The sequence below is a fragment of the Lytechinus pictus genome, chromosome 14 (assembly GCF_037042905.1).
Source record: "Lytechinus pictus isolate F3 Inbred chromosome 14, Lp3.0, whole genome shotgun sequence".
Classification (NCBI taxonomy): Eukaryota; Metazoa; Echinodermata; class Echinoidea; order Temnopleuroida; family Toxopneustidae; genus Lytechinus; species Lytechinus pictus.
Window position 1 is genome coordinate 3,528,299 of NC_087258.1, and position 22,440 is coordinate 3,550,738.

Sequence of the window (22,440 nt, forward strand, 5' to 3'; positions counted from 1 at the left end):
TCAAGTTCTGCCATATCATAGATATTTAATTGTTAATACATGTGATAAAATATTACATTCAATAAACCATGTTGCTCCGGCGGGGCTCGCCCGGCATTATAGTGTTGTTGTTTGCATTTTACACTCAGCATGAACAGATGAAGGAGTGCATTTTGTGGTGGGGTTCACTTACATTCTAGCACCACAGACTGTATAAGATATTGGTATTTGATCTACCTAGTAAGTTGCAATTGTCCTGCGCAACCAAAGTTATACTAAATATCCTGAAAGCTTCCCCGTGTAATCATTCAATAATGACAAATAGAGAACAATGGGAATTCATATCAAGCCCCCTCAAAACTTTTGGCTCATTACGCCACTGATGTATACTGCAAAATATTGCTTTTTATCATTTTCTATAATTGTGCATTTGTAATACGAATAAAGAATTCGATTTTATTGAATAATTGTTATCAACTAGATGAGAATAGATACTTAACTTTTATCATTAATTAATGTTTTCCCTCACAAGAAAATAATTAGCCTTTATGGACAAATAGGGAATGTGCTGTTGAAAACAGGAATCACTACCTCGTTTATCACACCTTTAAAATCGTACTTGGCAACCTCTTACTGACTCTTTTTAAATTTTCGATCACGTTTTTATTCTATTTTTTATCATTTACAACCTATACTCATTCAAGAAAAGCTATTTTGTGATGCAATTTCCACTTCAAAGACAATTTTTGTAGGAATGTTCTATGGAAATGCAATGGGAAGTAAAAAAAAAAATTATAACAAATCAGGGGCCTGCGGCATAAAACAACAGCTCTGGCATGTTTCTTTTCCTTTTTTTTGTCAGAGTATTTCAATGCGTTGAGTGTCAATGTTCCCATTGCTAATAGGACAGGAGAAGGATTCCTTTCAGGAAGCAACTACACCTCTCAAAACTTTCCATCGGAGTGCTGTGACCAAGGAGCTATATGTTGTAAATAATCCAGTAGAGTCGGACCAACCAGTGATCCTCTCCATCTCAAAACTGATTTTACTCAATGGTCCGCCACTTTCAAAGAAGGACAGTGCTACCTTGACCTATTTTTCCAGAAATTTTCGGCATTGTTAGACAGATATTCTTCAAAGGGAAATAGTTCATCTTGGGAAATGTTAATATTCATTAGGACAATCTGCAGTGTAACTACACCAGAGATTTCCAAAGGTTACTCCAAGATCACCATCTCCAGCATGTAGTTGTGCAACCTACCAACGAGTCTGGACACATTCTAAATAATGTCATCACCCGTGTGACCGATGGCATTGTGCATTCTGTGTCAGTTCAAGACTCGCTATCAGATCATTGCTCTGTCCATTGCCTTATTCAGCTGTAGAAACCAAAGCCTGTGGATTAGATTACATGTTGTAACGTTAAGTTGATTCAACCTTGCTTACATGTGATATCGAAGAGTCGACTTTACTCGCTGATGTCTCCAGCTCTGCTGAAAAATTAGTTCACCAATATAATTAAGTTGTATGAGGGAATTACCGGATAGACATGGTCCACAACGTCCATGTTTCATTGTAGAACAGCCTGCAGTGCTTTGGTACAATGAATTTATCGCGAATGCCAAACGGAAGCGGAGACAACTTGAACGACGATAGAGGCGAACAAAGCTCACAGTTGATAAACAATTGTTCAAGGACCAGAGAAACGTTGTCAAAACATTGTTTGAAGATGCAAAGGCTAAGTACTACAATGAGCATATAGTCGAGTGTGGGAATGATAATAAAGAATTCTATGGAATCGTCAACAAACTTAGGCATCGCAAAACTGATTCAACTGCTGCGCTTCCACATCACTCTTCAGTTGTTGAGTTAGCTATTGACTTCTCAACTTATATCACTGGAAAGATTTAGTCTATCAGATGTAACCTACAGTCAAACACATCCACATCTGATAAAAAGGAGTCAGAAAGAGAGTGGACAGAGCTGTATCTTCCTCATGTGAAGGTCATCTAACTGCATTTATGCCATCATCTCATTTTGCTGTTCTCGAAGACTGTTAATGCTTCCCTGCAGGAAGGAAAGTTACCTTGAGAACTGGAACTCACACATGTTACTCCTGTGCTGCAGAAAAGGTCACTTGACCGAGAGGAAATGAGCAGTTACCGTCCCATATCAAACCTACCTTTTCTTGCCAAAGTTGTTGAGAAAGTTGTTGCGAAGAGTGTTAAGACACAATGACCTTCAAACGACCATGCATTCTGCCTACAAACAGCTCCACAGTGTCGACACAGCTCTTCTTAAGATATCTGATGACATATTGAGAGCAGTTGACAACAATTAAGCGGTCATGACCGTCCTCTTAGATCTACCAGCAGCATTTGACACGAAAGACCATGAAGTCGTTCTCCAGAGATTACATGACGACTGTTAGGTTGATGCCACTGCCTTAGCATGGTTCCGGTCGTGCCTCCAATGCAGACGGCAAACTGTGAATATCAATGGGACACTGTCAAAGGAGGCTCTCTTTAAGTACGGTGTTCCATGATGTTCCGTCCTTTGGCCGCTACTCTTCACTCTGTACACTGCACCTCTTAAAGAAATTGCTCGTTATCATGGATTGCAAGTTCATTTATATGTGACCTTCGACCCAAGAGTAAGAGATGATGATGCTGATGCTAGTTCAGGTCTTACTACCTGACTGGCAGAAATCCAAGAATGGATGGTAATGAATTTTGTGAAGCGGAATGAAAAGACTGAATATTTAGTCTTTTCTTCACCACATATGCGAAACAAGATTGTCCCACAAAATATTCAAGTTGACAGTATGTCTGTCCCGCCTTCAGAGAATGCTCGTAATCTGGGTGTTTTCTTCGACCAGTTTATGAAGATGGACAAGCATATTTCCAAGGTATGCCAAGCGACCTACTACCAGCTATGAAATATGTCGGCTATAAGATCGCTACTCACTCGTTCTGCAGCAGAAAGCCTAATTCATTCCTTAATCACCTCCAGGATTGACTTCTGTAACATTCTGCAGGCTGGTCTTCCTTCCACCATCCTGAACAGACTCCAGAGTGTACAGAAGCATGCTAACTGGTACGAAGAAATATGACCACATCACCGCTTTTCTCATGGAGTTGCACTGGCTACCAATTAAGTACAGGATCGAATTCAAAATCCTTCTCCTGACTTTCAAGGCTGTCCATGGTTTATCTTCAGGTTATGTGACTTCCCTTATAGAACGACGCCGTATACTAGTAAGTACTTGTACTGGTGTCACTCTTCACGTGCCCATCACACACCGAAAGGGATATGGAGACCGTGCCTTTTCATCTATTATCCCACGCCTCTGGAACTCACTCCCTTCTTCACTCCGTGAAATTTACAACATTGAACTCTTCAAATCGTCTCTCAAAGTAGATATGTAATAATTAGCTTAATTGGATGAGCCTGCGCCTATGAAAGATTTTAACAGAAATATGGCACAATATAAATGCTATGGATCATCGTGGATCACAGGCCAATGCGCAGGGTACATACGTGACTACTATTACTGTTACTATTAATACTACTACTACTACTACTACTACTACTACTACCACTACTACTACCGTGAATACTACGTCTATTAGTACTACTACTAGTACTAGTACTACTACTACTACTATTACTATTACTAATACTACTATTACTATTATTACTACTACTACTACTACTAATATTATTACTACTACTACTACCACTACTGCTACCGTGACTACTACGTCTAGTACTACTACTACTACTACTACTACTACTACTACTACTACTACTACTACTGTTACTCTTACTAATTTAATTCATACTACTTCTACTGCTATTACTACCATCACCACTACTACTACAACAACTACTCCTACTACTACTGTTACCTCTACTAATCCAATTCGTACTACTACAGTACTACTACTACTACTACTCTACTACTATTACTAGTACTACTACTAGTACTACTACTAATTTTATTACTACTAGTACTACTCTTACTACTACTACTACTACTACCAGACGACTATTCCTTCTACTACAACTACTAATACTACTACTGCTGCTACTGCTACTACTACTACTACTACTATTACTGCTACTGCTACGATATACTACCCCTACTTCTATAACTACTTCCACTGTAAGGTAATATCCTAATTGTGACTTTTTGAAGACCATTTTATCATTTTAACTATAATAATACAGATTGCCTTCCTTGGCGACTTCTTGTTGATGTTGGGGTGGGGTGGATGGTCACATATATCTTGAGAACGAACTTTTTCTCGTGTAAGTATTGAAGAAAAGATGTATTAGAAATGGTAATGACACATTAGCAAAATGTCAAGAAATGTCTGACGCTGGAATCCATAAACCTACATGTGCGAAACATTTTCAACATGTCATGCTAATCTCTGATTCGGGATGTAGATGTATATATCTTATTAAACATGTTAAAATGAAGTTAACCTTCAGAACGCGACATTTGAAAGCTTAGGATCTAATTTCAAATTGTCGGATTTTAACTCCAATTTGAATAAAAACTCATCAATAGTTAGTTTTCTAGCCGGTATCAGGTATTACCGGATTACCGGTTTCATCATATTAGACGGAGTGAAAACTGTTTTTAAAAAAAAGGGGAAAAAATATGATATTTGATAGTTGAAACAGGACCCTGGGGACGACTTTAGAAGAAGGGCAGCTGGTTTGAATATAGCAATCCCAAAAAAAAAGAGTTTTCACTACAAAATGTAGGTCAAATTGATCACGATGAATTTTTCGAACAAAAAAAGTTTCGCTTTAAAATGAAGGGGATTTTGATTAAAGTACCGCTATTAAGCCTACCACATTTCCAGGGATGCTGTCTATAGTGAATAATACACGCATCACCACCCAAGTAAATCTCAATGGAATCGCGCGCACCCCCCCCCCCCAAGTTCATTTTTTTTAAGGTCAAAAGGAATAGCTTTGTTTGTTTTTGTCTTAAGGAAATAATTATGTAAAGAAAGAAAATATCCCAATTGTTCGATGCAAACACAATATGACGTCACCTAAGATGCCTTGACCTCCACATCAGAATAACGTAGTACTGTAAATGGGAAACCACAAACGATGACGGACAAGTAATTTAGAAGGCAGAAACTGATAGAGAAGAAAGGGACAATGGACAAAAGGAAATAAAGAACAAGAGATTTAAGACTAAGTGGTGTAAAATGGATCGAAGAAGCTTGAGGTAAGTGAAGTAATCCTATCAGAGCATACAACCCCTTATCATAAAGATTCCTGAGGAATGTCAAGAAATAATCGTTTCTCATGAAAAAAAGTACTCGCGTACAGATGGGGGATCGGGGTTTCCCCCCCCCCCCCTTTTTTTTTCACGACCAGGGGGGGAGAACAGAAAAGGAAAGGGATAGGGTGAAATGTGATATTATTTTTTTTATAATTCTGTTTTATTGAAATGTGATATTATTTTCTGAATAATATGTCACAATCTATCACATACTTAGATATTTGAAAATGTCGCTCACTTCGCTCGCAACTTTTCTTACAATCAATTTTACGTGATGCGCCATATCGAGCCCCCTCAAAATATTTGGCTCATTACGCCAATGGAATGAAGTGTACATAATACAGGGCACCGGTCCTCGTAGAAGTTAGGATGATTATCGTACAATCTCGGTTTCTAGTTTACTTGGTTCGTGGTAAAGGCTTTTCTCTATCATGCCTCACATGCAATTTAAAAAGAAAGGTCGACATTGAGTAAATGCTAAGAAAAATAGATACATGACAACTTTTAAAAGTGATCACATCAGACATGGCTTGTAACCATTGTAAACAAATTGAAACTCTAGATCATGTTTTGTTGCATTGTCTACATGTGAATTTATTTTGGCAGAAACTACGGTATTTCATTAAGATCCAGTTTAATGTGAATATTCAAATTAATGAGAAAACAGTAATGATTGGCCACGATGTTGAAAATGAAAACATGACTTTTCTGAACGTAATTTAGGTTTTCGCACAATATACGATTTATAGAGTTTATGTGTTGTCTCAGTTCACTTCAAAAAAATTCAGTTATTTTTCTATGTTGTCAGATTTCAAGAGAGAATTAGTCCTTAATTTGAGATTTCTTGAAAAGAATAATAAGATAAAAATAGCAGAAAAACAGTACAATGAAATCAAAAGCTTGTGAAATGTGAAACTAATTGTATATATTGTTTGTGTTTGTTTATTGATTTTAATGTAATAAATACCTCTGATGAGGACAAAAAAAACTCTTAAAAGTGATTGAATTATTCCATTCATGTTTGTTTATTTAAGGACGTTCCACAGTTATGTTTGTGCGCATTATGATCTGCGCATATTTTACACTCTGCGCACTGACGTCACAATGGATGAACAGGTGATTAATTAGCTGTGGGTATGAAATGATTTTTCTCATCATCTGCACTCTAACTGCAGATCCGATGCGTTTAAAAAATGGAATTATTCCATGGACCATTTAAAAAAATATCTCTACAATTTCAAAATACTTTAGTCTGCAGTGCTGCCAAGAATCACGAATATGAGCCCGAGTTTGAATAAATGGTAGAGTGGTTTTGATTTTTTCTTCACATAGATACAAAGTATTTGGCGCATTTTTGGTGTTTTTAAAAACACATTTGCTCTAATAAAAATGCTGATAGTTTGAAAACCTATTTTTTAATGTTTGCACCTCTTAGGTATACTTTCCTCTACAACTTTGCAAATTTTGGTAAAAATGACATGGATTTTGAATAAAGTGCAGCATTTATTGTACTTTTGTAGTTTGTTATTGAAATTTCACACTTTTGAGATTGGGTTTTTGTTATCTTTTACGCCATTTTTAAGAACTGACAGTGCTGTTAGACTTAAAATTGCAAAAAATAGCACTGTAAAGAGATTCTCCATTCTAACGATACAATTATTAACTCTCTTGCGAAATTTGATGTCTTTTTCATGTATTTTGACTGAGTAATAGAGGTTTAAACTCATTGTAGTGATCTTGCGAGGTCTAAAAATGGCAAATTCTTTTGAATGCGCAATTCTTAAGAACATCCAGTTGGGTGAACTTTGAAGCTCTATAGCAAAAAATCAAGCACATGGACCTATGTTATTTCTTACATATTTCGAATATTCAAGTTCTAAAATATCTATGTGCAAAGTTTGGTGTAAATGACATGGATTTCACTTTAACTGTGGAACGTCCTTAAGAAAATCATATGCAAAAACAGTAGAAAAGCTAATGTACGTGGAGGTGAAAACGTGCATGTAGACCTCTTCATATATTCAATATATGTGTATTTAGGCCCTATATTGAAATGGAAGAATTTGGATAAGAAACATGAATTGCTCTAAAGTGAAAACATCAAAAAGAATGAAAACAAGTCATAATTCTACTCAATTTTAATTTATTTCAGAAGTCAATACCATGCAGAGCTAGTGAGTAGGACGAGACAATAAGGAGATTAAGCTAAAGTGGCATGAATATGTGTACCAAAACATTTCCATAAATATCAAAATTGAGGCACAATACAGAGATTTTGACAGAACTACTGTCAAACACTTTTTCATAACCACGAAAAAGAAAAGAGCAAAGGAAATTAAAGAAATTGATTATTGTAATTACAATGTAAAAAAATCTTGCTCGCAACTTATATACAGTATATATATATATATATATATATATATATATTTATATATACTGCAAACAATAGGCTAAGTTTCGATGTGGCCATCTTTAACAGTCTATTGCATGATTAACTACGAGATTAAGAATAAACTTTACAAAACGCGATTAGTTCCATACTACATTGCACACTTAATACTTGCATATATATTTTACCGCATGGACCAACGTGTGACAAAGGTTCAATAAATACATTATGGAAGAAGACTCTCATTATCAAAACGAAATGACAAGCATGGACATTGCGTTCATAGATTTTCATCACTGTAATTTGATACAAAGCGTGAGTTTCTTCTAAAACGCCAAGGGGTATTTCTATATTGCACTTGTCGAAAGGAAACGATGTTAATTGAAAGTATAATATGATTGAGTATATGTCACTCAATCTATGCTTCATGTGTTTAGGGGCATAATTGCTTTCCCTAACTTTTACATTGAAATATATCATTCACTATGACAGGGAACACTATCACGGTTACAGGTAATTTAGGACCGATAAACTTTAATTGTGTTGTAATATTTTTTTGTTCAAGATAAAAAATGTTTCTATCCACTTCCCCCCCCCAAAAAAAAAAAAAGTCATATAAGTATCGGCAAATCAATTAATTTGATTTCAGGTCACCGGAGGAAGGTCTTAAAAAATATTGATTAAATTTTATGATTTTGAAATTTTAAGATAAATTTCAAAATATCAGTATCATGTTAAAAATGGATTTACGTGAATTATGAACAGGTATCAGGCAGTATGAATTCAGATTACTGGGTGAAGGTTAATGGTAATCTCAGATCAACAGTAAAAATTGATATATTGTTCATTCTTCTAAAAAGTATTTTCTTCAATCAATATCAATGGCTGTTAGATATCAATGAAAGTAAGTACTTTGGTATCACTTTGGTTGGGATTTTTTCTCTGTATCTTTGAGATATTATCAATCTCTACATAAAGTTATGATTCAAAGTGCGCACTGCTGCAATATTAAATTGCGCAACGCAGGCTAGTTAATAGCCAGAGGCATTCAATTAATTGATCAAAACAATAAATGGCTATTGCGGTTAAAAAAAATTATGTCGATTATTGGCAATCGTCTCTGGTTATTTTGAATAAAAGTGAACGATGTTCATCCTTGATTCCTTATGTGTATGCACGGGTGAGAATGAAAGGAAGGACCTGGATTTCTGTGTGTGTGTGTGTGTGTTACGTGTGTATGGTTTTTCGTGTGGGGGCGTTTTTTATATGATGTTGTTAACTAATTTTATGTACAAATGTTGAGAAAGAAAAAAATAAATGAACCATGAACCATGTGTCAGTGAGTTTGCGCGTGTGGTGATATTTGAGGCAGTTAGTGGGGGGGGGGGTCTAACATGGATTGGGCCGAATTCGAATAGAATGCGGATATTAAACATTGTGAAATTTTTTTCTGACGAAATAATTAGTCGTCTCATTATTATTTGTTTTCATCTTTGATAGCAAAGTATTATTTGATAGGAGAAATTGTCTGTATGGCAAACTCAATTTGGTTAGGTAATAAGGGGTTATTATCTGTATTCCTTTTCTTCTCAATTCGGTAATGCTCAGCGTCCCAGGATATTAAAAAAAAATGTTATCACAAAGATTTGAGTTCAATCGTTTCAGAGAGTCATTCAACGTTATACGCCCATTTTTAGGCAAATGCCACAGACTGAATTTCAGTGAATAATATTGATGACATATCTAGATATCGCTAAGGACTCTACACCCGCGAATCCGCAAATAGATAAATTCACAAATTCATATTCCTAAGTTTTTCTTTCTTGTAGGTGCACAAAATGGGAGACTGGGGACTGTCTCTACTGCTCATCTTTTCGACAGTAGTTCATGAGATCTCCGCTGTACACAGCAAACCGTTTACTTGGCAGAGCCGGCACGGTTTCCTCTCAAGCAGCGAATTCTACTCACCCACTCAGTACCAGAAGACGCCCTCAGCGACGAGAATCACCAGCAATCCGTTCAGTATTCAAAGTCATTCACGTCAGAAACTTGACAAAACTCCATTCCAGTTCGAACAATTGAATCCACATCAACGGTGTGTGAAGAAAGCGAATGACCACACCTCAGCATCAAGATTCCGGGACCTGATCGTTAGTCTAGGTGGGGGCTTGGTCAAACATCCATCTTTGGCAACGTCTAACCGTTATCACCAGAGTGGCCTTAGACGCTCGACAAGATCGCAGGTAATTCTTCAATATATTTTATTAAAGATTAATAAGTGATTTAACTGTGTTTGCTATAGAATAGATGAAGGGTGTTGTGACGACTAACCTCGCTCGAGCATTCAAGGAATTCCCTCCTACCGGGTTCAAATTTACTACACCTGGGTGGAGAGTGGCAAATTTAGATAAACACCATAAGATGATAATTAACAATGTAGGACCTTATTTTTATGCAATTGATTTCCCCAATAATGTTTGCATAGCGTTGTAGAGTCCAAAATAACGGGGTTGAAAGAGATTTGTTCGGGTGATTCATTATAGAGGACCATCACGAAACCATGCTGGAAATGATTTGTTCAGAAACCCAAAGAAGAAAAAATCTCCCAATGTTATTTCATATATAAACAGTATTTTTTTTCTGACTTATGGTTTTCATTACAGATCGAGCTTACTGATCTTAAAAACAAATAGGAGTAATGCCGAAAATTTGTAAACAAAAATAATTCTGATCATTTTTAACAGTACATTATACAGTTTCCATATAATATGAAAAGTAAAATTGGTCAATTGTCTCAATCGTTTCTAATTAATTCGATATTAGACGAAAGCATGACGGAAATTCATAACACGTGCGAGCTAAATTGCTCGGTGATCAAAATGAAATCTAAGAAGTGTGAAATAGTTTTAGCAATGAATAAATGCGAAATGCTGGAGCTGTGCTATAATCATAATTCTTTAGAACTATGAAATACTTATTTTATGTGGACGTCGACATACTTTTTTTGTTTTAAGTGCGACTTTTTCTCGTTATCACCGTTTCCTTTTGCAGGTGGATGAAAATCATTTTCTACTCCCATTTCTTCAAACGATTAGTTCGCATTTTGGTGAATACCTCCGCAGGGTCCTGGGATGTCAGGCAGAACATAGAACTTACGTCGCCCAACCAAGAAGCTCTCGTTTATCCGCTCCGTCTGTAGACCCAATACAATCAATTTCATCATCATCATCCTCATTGATCGAGCAGCCACAGTCTCATTCATCTATTATATCTGAAAGATCTGCTCCTCAGGTACCAAACATCCCTATCCTGCCACCCTTTAAACAAAGACCATACACTAAAGGGAAGACAGAATCACAAGAGCCTCGAACGCCCATCTTCCCCAGTCCAAGGCAAGTTGGACATCACAAAGCGCCCTCTACGGCTTCCTTTCCAAAGTCGTCAGTATCACCATTTAGACCGATACAGAGATCACCGCACATTGATAAACCATTGGAACCACCAAGGATTGAAGATATCGTGAACACCGAAGAGGTTAACATCAATTCACAGTCATCAAGGTCGGATAGTTCTGTGCCACAGCCATTTGAAGAACTGCCTTTCTCCCCGCCACCTGTCGACATGAGTGGTCTACCACCCCCTGTATTTGCAAGTAGTGATTCCAGTGCGTCATCTCTCCCGGATATTGTTCAGACGATTTCAGTAAGTACATCTCCGATTAATCAATATTTTAAGTATTTGATTTGACGATGATCTTCTTGATCTTTAGGAAATAAAGCGCACATTTGCATTCCTTAATATTGTGTCGAGTATATAGGTAATATTGCATTACACTTGTGTAAATGATCTGAAATTGAGTAAATATACATGATAGAAGAGCTTTTTGACACTAACATGTCCGAGGAAAGAAGTACAATTTTAAACCTAAAGTAACGATGAAATTATTTTCGAGCTGTAATCTTACCCCCTTTAAACGCTGCAAAATGTTTTTTAAACGCATTTTTCCCCTTGTCTTTGGTTATCAGGATTCCTCTACTCGCTTCACACCCGTCAACCCTTCAATTACGTTCACTTCACCCGGTTTACAACCGCACCGAATGAGCGAGGTATCACTGCTTCCAACAACCGCCGATCCAAATGGGTCGTCACCACCACCCTCCATTCCTGTTACTACTTTAAGTCTTACGAGCCATCCATCCCACACCTCACATCCGCCATCATTCACCTCTTCAACAATGACATCGACATCTCGGCTTTCAGCTAACAGTCAGCCTGGGCAGTCTCAGGGTACATTGTATTTCGGACCTCCAGGGGTTAGTAGAGCACTAACAGTGGGCCCAGACATATCTTTGTGATTGTGTAGTCAAACTTTGATCCAAGATCTAAATAGCGCATCGTTGTGACATTGTGTGTATCGCTCTCATATTACCAGTTGTAACAGGGATTATGTTGGGTATCATTAACGTTACAAGGTTTCTGTAAGGCTGGTACAGGATGTTTGAATACTGCATTGTCGGACGCCATAGTTGCATATGAAATTTGGCATCCAATAAAAAGCTAGAACCGCGTCTTTCACGGAATAATCATGCAAAGGTCTTTTTTTTCTAATCCTCATATTTCAATTTTACTTTTACCAATTTTATCATTGTTTATTTTCAATGGGCACAGTAGGTTGTTTTATCCAATCTTCGTGTAATTGTTTAATATTTATGTTAATTCCATGATATACATATATAGCTGGAAACTGTTTAATCAATCATTAGTTTTGTGTCTCTTGTTATGTCCGTTTAAGCCAGGTATACCTGATTAATTTACATGTATACGCTGATATCATAAAAAATCCTTTTATGGAGCTCAACTAACCTTATCGACATCCTTTCATTTTTCTTTTTACTCGTTCCGGCACGGTTATACATTATCTTCAGTTCTTTAAAGAAACTCCCTTTGTTTATCATTTCTGTTTATCATTTTGCTCATGCAAGCACATAAATTATCTACTTACTTGATCCCAATATAATATTTTTGGTTACAAATATCAAAGATTCCAGTTATCCTACAATTATATACAATCATTCTACTCTCTTTTTTTTTTTCACCATATACAATGAAATACGTATCATTAATCTTATTACTTTCACACGGTATTTTGTTATGATTATTTATATTTTATTTATTGTGTATTTTACGTTGTAAAAAAACCGCAATACAGTCTTTGGCTGCGATGAAGTTGTTTCAATTTCAATTTCATCTTAGACAAATCAATGGTGAGATGAGGAAAAAAACGGAGTAAACGATGAGCAGCGTTTCCAAGTTCCAAAAAGGGATTCAAATGCCCTTTGTGTCTTTCACAACTGCTTTTCCGCATTTCCAATCGTTCTGTCTACGCTGAAAAGGAATGAATGGTTCCTATTTTCATCTAGATGCCCAATTCCAAATTCTTTGCACTTTTTCGAATGGGTTTCCTTCAATTTGCGTTATCTAGAACAGCCCTCTTACATGATTATGAGATAAGTGAATCACTCTGTCACGCTATTGAATTGCGAAGTTACATGCAAGCATGAATTACCTTGAGCAACTGTCCCCCGGAGTTTAAGGCATAATAACTATCATAATAATCAAGGCATTTTCCGTTGTATCATTTTAAATCTCTTAGTCCGATGTGAAGGTTTTAGTGGAAGCCAATGGTGCTCTCAGGCAGTGGCGTATAGCAGTTCCTCCAATGTTTGGTATCATCGACCTCCTGAGGTACCTGGCCCGTGAACAGGCGGAACCCATCAACCTATCCACCTTAGATCCACACTGCTTCGTGTTGACACGTATGTTGGGTTTACGGATCGACGATTCACACATCTGGACCGTGACCGTGATAACATTACAGCAAGAGGTAAAATGTAACAGACTTATCTCGAAGTGCTGCGTTGTGGTGCATCGCGGTGCGCTGCCCCAACCCTTCAAAAGAAGCCCCTACTTGTCTCGGGTTGTGTTGAAAACGGAGTGGTGCATTAACGCAACCTTTCTAAACAAGGGGGAAGGGTGGGGGCTTTCTCGAAAGGTTGCTTTAACCAGTCGTCTAAAATGAAAATAACGTAACGAAATATTGAATATGGAATTCAGCTGGCCTGTGTACAAAAACAATTAAAAAATTACCATCTTGTTTTTTTTTCATTTTCCTTTTCACTACGTTGATTCATCATGAACGGCTGATCTGAAGGCAACGTAAAATCTTTTGTTTCAAATTCATAATTTTGTACCTTTAATTTTGAGTTTTTCACTTTCAAAGTGATTTTATACGATTGATTCATAAAACCAATTAACGCATTATTTCAAGACCACCCCCCCCCCCCTCCCGATCGCTTGTCTCGAAAGGTTGCGTCAACGTACCACTCAAGTACAAAACCCTTCGAGACAAGCGGGGAGCTTTTCTAGAAAGGTTTGGTTAATTAGCACAACGCATCACACTGGAACGCAACACTTCGAGACAAGCGGGGAGCTTTTCTCGAAAGGTTTGGTTAATTAGCACAACGCATCACACTGGAACGCAACACTTCGAGATAAGCCATAATGTGAAAGATTTTTAACAAGGTTACTTGTGCATTTAATGCCGAACTCATTGTCATTAGCAACAGTAGTAATTTTGGTGATGTTATCTATCAAGTAGCAACAATCCGTCAAATGTTGGCAAAGTATTCTTTTTAAGAAAAAAACTATTAGAAAAGCAGTACGCATCACTTGTCAAACAATAGCCGATATATCGAATACTTTGCCACCAAAGGAAGGAAACTTTTCTTTTGTAAAAGAAATTAACATATTTGGTCGAAAATGTCGAAAGAGGGTAAATCAAGCTGCATTTTGCTACCCTATTACCGTGTTTACACGTGATTGGCTTTTGGTTCAGAACCAAAAGCCGATGCAGAATCGGCTTTTGGTTTGTCTTACACTGCGTTTACACGCTGTCACAGCTCGCGGTGCAGAATCGGCTCGCGTGGCAAAAACCTGAAATGATCCGCGCACCAACAATATGATACGTCATCACAACGCTGGATCCTTGTAGGTCATAATGGTAAAGTGAATGAAATGCGCGCCAATTGCCGATGCAGAATCGGCTTTCTTTTTACACGTAGAAAAAAAGCCGATCCTGCATCGGCTCGCGGTTCTGAACCTATACTACTTTAGTGGTGCAAAATTGCCGATTCTGCACCGAGAGCCGATGTAAGTTAATCGCGTTTACATGTAACAAAAAAGCCGATTCTGCATCGGCTCGCGGTTCTGAACCGCGAGCCGATGCAGCGTGTAAACACGGTATATAAGTAATATTAAGAATATAAGAATTACACATTGTACTGATACAGAATTGAGTCCGTGATCCGTGAGGTAGGTTCTGGCCCATACCTACCCTATGATACCGCAATAAGACAGCTAATGCAGATTAGTATTGTGATGATTTGGTGTATCAAAGGCATTCAAAAAGTATTGGAATATACCCAACAGTATGTCAATGTTTATATTAATGAAAACGTTGTCTTATAAATGACTGGAGAGCATGCGATTTGCTGTGGATTTTAAGAAACCTAATTTCGAAGTTCCAATAGATATCTTTATTTAAGATAAACACAACATGGTTGTAACAGACAACTAAGGAATCCCCTTGTCGTGTTTTACAAGTCAACCGTTCAGTCAATCTTAATATTGAATTTCATTTGTTTCTTTCGTAATCTGACATCTGCTAGCAAGAAAAGACTAGAACGAATACGGAAAACTGTTCAACGTATCATCGGGACAGAATTACCAAGTATTAAAGATATATAGGTTGATCGAGTTCTCCCCAACATAATCTGCATTTTAAAAGACACCACACACCCCTTTTCCATTTATTGCACCTATATGATCGATCGGGAATTCGTTTGTGCGTCCCCCGCACTAAGCAGATTCAATATACATGTAGATACTCATTTGTACTAGACTCAATTTACATATCAACAGTAAGACGCGGACACACTGCCTTGTATGCTCATGTATCTGGGAGGGGGTCGGGATTAGTCAGCCTGGTACAACATTATACTTTATTATTATTATTATAATTGTTATTATTATTATAAATAATATTTTAATTTATAATGTGTTCAATAACCGTTCAAACACTTATTAAGTCACAACGACATTTTGCTGTTATTATTGGATTTATTTATTGTTAATTATTACCCATTCGTATACATTGTATTTGTAAATCTGTTGACAACCATTTAGCACCGAATTTCCATTCAATTGGACAATAAATTCAATTCAATTGGAACGATTATAATATGACCAAGTTATTTAAGAATTTCTGATCATGCGGTAGGTAATAGATTATTGCCTGTTATACATGAAGAATGACTTACAATATTCATAATCTTTGGTTCCTGTCATGTATACAGTAAAATCACCAATTTAAGGATTTGACGGTAATAGGAAATTAGGGAAACAATAAACCCAGGTCTCTTCTGGGTGTGTGGATTGTTAACAATATTTTTTATTTCAAATTCAGTTTCAACAAACACATACAATTCATATATATTTTAATAAATAAAGATAAATTAACAATTAAAGTAAAAAAATGCATATAATATAAAACTATCCCGTGTTTGTAGGAAATATCAATATTGGGTCATGGATGTCGTTGTGTGGAAAAAAAAGGGTAAACGACCTATGACATAGGGGTGGGTAATGCATGTAAATCAATTGCTATGAGGACTCCCTGTGTCCCTTCGAATAATACCGTCCACATCGTGACAGCAGGAGGCGCTCTTTACTTACTGATAGTAGCGTCAGTGGAGGTGCCGTGACCGAGTGGTCTAAGGCGCCTGGCTATACATGAAAAAGTATGGGGTTCGATCCCTGGCCGCGGCAGCTATGCCCGTGAGCGAGGCATTTAATCTACAATGCTCTTTTATCCTGCTTTCAAATACATGGAAATGCTATATGCATTATTGGTAACTAGGTGTGAACTTGTTTATCCAAAAAAAAAAAGTCCATAATGACTATATTTTCAACTGGTATTCCGAGCGTAACATACTTATATTCAATAAATAAAGAGAGTAAAACAAATCATCATAAAATTTCATCATAATCCGATTTACAATAAAAATGAAATAGTTATATGTACGTCATCGTGAATATTCTTTAGTTGGGATTATGATATTATGTCCCCACTTTCATTTTTCTTATATATTACATGGAATCATAACTATTTCATATTTCCATATATATGTCAATGGTATATCTTCGTCGTAGCCAAAACAAAACGCATTTAATCTGTTTTCAATCTTGGGTTGACAGAGCTTGAATTAATATAATTCCTTGTACCCAAGATGTACAATGCAAAAAAGTAGGGATTAGACACCATCGACTTTTCCATTGCATATTCAGGCATGTATAGAACTGTTTCACCTGAATTAATGATAAGCTTTAAAAAGCTTTCTTATTCCTTGACCAATTTTGGTGAAATTGTCAGTGTTGTGTTTGTCTCATTTTACTTTACTGTTCAAGTCGTGACTTAAGCCCCTTTCACAATTGACGTTCGACCATTTGCGACCTTTTGGTCGTGCGACAGGCTGCAACAGGCATCAATCGCTAGTCATCTCATAAGATCGCACAGAGGCTTTCACAGTTGCAACAGCTGTCGTACAACAAAACAACCAGTAAACCCCGATGCACGAGTAAGTCGCATATACTCTTATTGTGCTCGTGCGATCACATGCGAGTGTTGCACGAGGGATTGCGAGTGGAACGGTCGCATACATGCGAATGAAACGGTAGTGCAATGTTGTAAGCCGTTGCGATCGGTCTTGCAACAGTCTTATGGCCCATATTATTATCGCAACCAGTCGCAAGACAGGTCTCTGTACATGTAGGTCGCTTGCACATGTGCAAGTGTTGCACGACCTCCAGTCAAGTAAATGCGACTACTTAGTTGTGCCACCTCTCGCACCAAGTCGTACAACGTTGAAAGACACTCGCACGATGATCGCCCGACCGATGGTACGACCCCGGGTACGGTCTGATGCGAGTGAATCGATCGTATTTGATCGCGTTCGGATTTTGAACATGTTCAAAGTTCAGATGTGACCAGTCACGACCACCTCGAGTTCGTGCGACCGTCTACAACGACTGCGAGTGCTCGCAAGACACCAAGAGATCGATCGTGCAACAACAAGAAAAAACTGTTGCAGGCAGTCGTAAACTGGTCGGACGTCAATTGTGAAAGGGGCTGAACGGTCGCATACATGCGAATGCAACGGTAGTGGAATGTAGTAAGCCGTAATTTCGATCGGTCTTGCAACAGTCTCATATTATCGCACCCAGTCGCAAGACTGGTCTCTGTAGGTCTCCAGCACATCTGCAAGTGTTGTACGACCTCCAGTCGACTAAATGCGACTATACTTAGTTGTGCCACCTCTCGCACCAAGTCGTACAACGTTGAACAACACTCACACGATGATCGCCCGACCGATGGTACGACCTGTTGCGAGTGAATCAATCGTATTTGATCGCGTTTGGATTTTGAACATGTTCAAAGTTCAGATGCGACCAGTCACGATCACCTCCGACCACCTCGAGTTTGTGCGATCGTCTACAACGACTGCGAGTGCTCGCAAGACACCATGGGATCGATCGTGCAACAACAAGAAAAAACTGTTGCAGGTGGTCGTAAACAGGTCGTACGTCAATTGTGAAAGGGGCTTTAGAGAAACAGAATGGATGAGATAGAAGCCTTTCAGAATCAAGATAATTGTAATGAAGGGTAATTTCATTAAATGTTGACATATGGATTTTTTTATTTCAGCATGTGGGTGTTGTATGTTCTTAATTATATATTTCTAAATAAAGATAAAAATCATCAAGTTTTACCTGTGTAAGGTTTCTTCCATACGTTATCTAATTAAACTATTCTTTAAAACCTCACCGTTTATCTTTCTCTCTCGTGATTAGGTGATCTTCCAAGATCGATGCCTGCCGTCTTCGAATCTCTACATTCTACCTGGATACACGCTTGTCTTTCGTTACACACAGACATAGATACGGAACGGTTACAAAGTGATTACAACTCTATCATGAGTGAAAAGAAAACGGGTATTGCTCGCTATGAACTGTATTACTTTGCCTAGATTTGGGGTAGAGCTTATATTTTAAGATTAGGAATGAAACGACTTGTCCAAAGACATGGTCAGGAAATATCCATCAACGGTTCTAAAGGAAATTTTGATGTCCGCTTAGTAAATGTGTTTGTCCAAACAAACCTCACTCACTTAATAAGAGTTAGAAATGAAAACCAATTAAACGAAAATATATATGACTTGGGTGTTGCTGCAATTATTGAAAAAAAATGTGTGCAAAAATATGATTACCAAGATTGATCTGCCGTATTTTTGACTAAGCACATCATTTGCCCTTTTTTTAATTCGAAAGGGTCATTATTTTGAGGAAATTAGGCAGGATTGATCTTTAATAGCGACGTTTGTGTTTGAATTGCTATTTTAGATAATTGATTGTGTAACACTTGGCTCCTCTTCAAACGCTTTGCCTTATCAGTGAATGAAATGAACTCAATAGATATAAATGTAATGAATTATATCTTTATTTTCAGTTTTTATTTTTTGAGGAACTATATGCAGAATGTTGTTGAAGATGTATATTGAATTTAGTTTTCAAGGTTTCACAATAGACAGTGCATTCAAGCTGAGGCAATTTGACGAAAACAATTACGCTATAACACTAAATTTAACAAATTCAGGTTATTTCTATTGTTTTTCCTAAAAAGAATACTTTAACTTCAAGGAGATTTGATATAATAAATCTGTTATGTAAACATTATTGAAAATATGAAATATACTTATATGGTAAAGATATTCTTGTTCAATGCCAAATACAGGGTTTTTTGTCAACTATGAAATTAAAGTTTCAAAGAGGGAAAGGCAATTCCACAAAGTACATTAAAAATGTTATAACTTATTTTATAACCAAAACTTCAAAGAAGGTACAGATTCGCCTATAAATCTAGACAACATACTCTTTTACAAAGATGAGATTAAAAGTATTTCAATTGCCGTTCCAATGGTGCAATTTTTTTTAAAGTTACTTTTATTGTACATTAATTGTTTCTCAAAATATTTCCACCAGAGAGATTGCATGAACTGTTTTTCATGAATGACATATGACGGTTATAAGTGCAGTATGACGTGTGGGATAGGTGCACAAATAACATTGATCCATCAGATTGGTCTGATATTATTGTTTTTATCTCGGCTTGCATGGTGTTTATCGACTTTGGGAATTTTTTTATAAAACTGACATAAATTTTTCAATGTTATATTAACCATGATTTGAGATAAAAGCGATGTTTTTCAAATTATTGCTCGTCTATAGAATAATACAATGATTTGCAAGCAATGAAAACTAAACTTGAAAATAGGTTGTTATAATTACACCTTATCAAATAAAATGCCAAATTGGACATGGGAAAAAACTTATTTGCTTAGTCATTAATGAAGAGGTCAGATTGCTTTATTCTTTTGTTAATGTTATTTAATGCAGGATTTGTAAGAATTTTTTTTAATATTGTAATCAAACTTAAAAATACTCCCACCATAATCGTAACGAATATACAGCTCGTGTTAATGAGGGGGTACCATTTATTCGTCGAAGGAAAGAAGAGTCTATTTATTGAATGTTGTGTTGCAGACCTGTATCATGAATCGCCCCCCCCCCCTCACCGTTACGTTAACGATTAATCATAATGTCCTTTTTCATCATGTGTATTTTGTGGAGATGTTAACGCTGGGCAATTATTAAAATGAGCACTTACAAGAATTTGGAACGGAAGTTGAAAGTGGAACAACAGGCTCTTTGCTTTAATTCCATGCCCGGATTAATACCTCTTAAAGTGTCTTAAATGACGATTCAGGGCGGTGACAGTTCTTAAGGTGTACATTTGCAGAACCAAGGCGCATTTCTCTTGGTTTATTTTTTTATTAATTTTTTAGCTTTCTTGTTTTCCTCGTTTTTTTTCTTCAAATCGGTGATCAATTGAAAAATTGTAAGGGAGGCCGAACAATGCCCCCCCCCCGCCCCCTGGCATCACCCGGATGACTTGCCACTTTCATTTTCTGTATATAGGTCGGTCACAATAATAACAGGTACATAATCAAGACCATAACCACGATGAACATATTTTCTTTGTTCTCACATTTAATTTCAGTACTCCCACTTGTATTTCGTTTGAGGGAAATTCAGTGTCTAATGATTATTATTTTTTAAGCCAACTTGAATTAAAAAAAACAGGAAACAAGAAAAGATTAAAAAAAGGAAGAAAAAAGAACAAGAAAACAATAAAATGGATCAAGGATGAAGAATGGAAAAACAAACAGGACACACAGAAAGGAAGGATAAGATGAAGATCGAAATAAAGAATGAGTAAGGATAGAAGAGGGTGAAGGTGGTGCAGAAAAAAAGTGGAAGATTTAAAAAACAGAAACGCAGGTACTTATTTTCCATCATTTCCATCATAACAATAAAAATAGATTGCATTTTATCACACACGCGGCAGAGTGGGATCCATGACTGAAATTAAATAACCACTAACCTTCCTCGCAAACGATGTCTATGTGCATTATGTAGAACTTAAGCGGACACATATACGAGTGATATACGCTATATCGTCCTCTACGTCTACATAGAACATGACGCGCTGCAACACACGTTGTGCAAAGGGCCCTCTTCCTTTATACATGAAAGAAATGAATGAAGAGAACAATGGTAAGCGTAGCTTAAATCAAGGCTCCCCAGAGCTATCTGCCCTGAAATGAAATAAAGGATCGCTCTGGGGAACCTTGATGTATAATTTATCACATTTGTACATTTTCTCCCATACAAGTATTGTATCAAAGCAATAGCTTTGATCCAACTTGGGCATGGCGGCTTGTCATTTTTCAAAACCCACCTACACCCAACAAAGGAAATCAAAATTGATATCGTGTCAAAATCTGTTTATCTGACGGTCAGTCGGATTGGGGTCGCCCAAACCACTAACCCGTCTCTATGGTCTATTGGTTAAGGCACCGGCGCGCCGCGGCGTGCCAAGCTGGGGGCCCGGGTTCGATTCCCGGCAGAGACATTTTTTCGGCATTACCAATTTTTTCCAAAGGACAAATAGCTCTGGGGAACCTCGAATTTTGCTACGCCTACCATCATGACCATTGTTCATTTCTTTCACATATTTAAATACAAGAGTTGCCAAAGTTGTTGTACATGTATATTTCTCACATGTATATGAGGAAAATCAAATTTGTCAACAAGTCCGAAAAGTATTGTGTTTCATGGACCATTGTTGAAATATGATAGAGGGGTCACGCGCGTAAAAAAATGTCTAAAAACGGCACTGTTGAAAAATTCATAAAAGATAAAGTTGAAATTAAAGGGTTGAATGTGTACTACCAGTGGATAGGATATATGTCTGACATTCCATATCTGACCAGAATTGGGCATTTTAGCCAGCTCATTTTGAAATAAATTGGCATTTATGAAGATATCTCCTCACGGGATCAAATTCATCACCTGAAACACTAAAGTAGCCCTATTCTTCCACCAGCCAAAAAATAGTTCCAAAGTCCTCAATATTTCGTCCTAATTTGGGCAAAGGAAGTTCAGTAGTTGCCCTTTCTATAGATGGTCAATCATATTCATACACTTTTGTCAATCAGCAGTATCAAATTGAAATAATTTA

General features: G+C 37.1%; 1 protein-coding gene across 1 annotated transcript; it reads left to right on the forward strand.

Moving 5' to 3' along the window:
- Positions 1 to 9,515: 9,515 nt before the first annotated feature.
- On the forward strand, positions 9,516 to 20,178 carry LOC129276340 (mucin-2-like). Its single transcript, XM_054912723.2, has 5 exons — positions 9,516 to 9,925; positions 10,734 to 11,384; positions 11,708 to 11,995; positions 13,336 to 13,566; positions 18,651 to 20,178. The coding sequence occupies exons 1-5, from the start codon at positions 9,521 to 9,523 to the stop codon at positions 18,735 to 18,737; spliced, it is 1,662 nt and encodes a 553-aa protein (XP_054768698.2). The 5' UTR covers positions 9,516 to 9,520; the 3' UTR covers positions 18,738 to 20,178.
- The last annotated feature ends 2,262 nt before the right edge of the window (positions 20,179 to 22,440 follow it).

Coding starts and splice junctions, on each gene's coding strand:
- LOC129276340 (XM_054912723.2), top strand. CDS start 9,521: ATGGGAGACTGGGGACTGTCTCTACTGCTCATCTTTTCGACAGTAGTT. Junction 11,996..13,335: donor TGTATTTCGGACCTCCAGGG/GTTAGTAGAGCA, acceptor TAAATCTCTTAG/TCCGATGTGAAGGTTTTAGT. Junction 13,567..18,650: donor TGATAACATTACAGCAAGAG/GTAAAATGTAAC, acceptor TCTCGTGATTAG/GTGATCTTCCAAGATCGATG.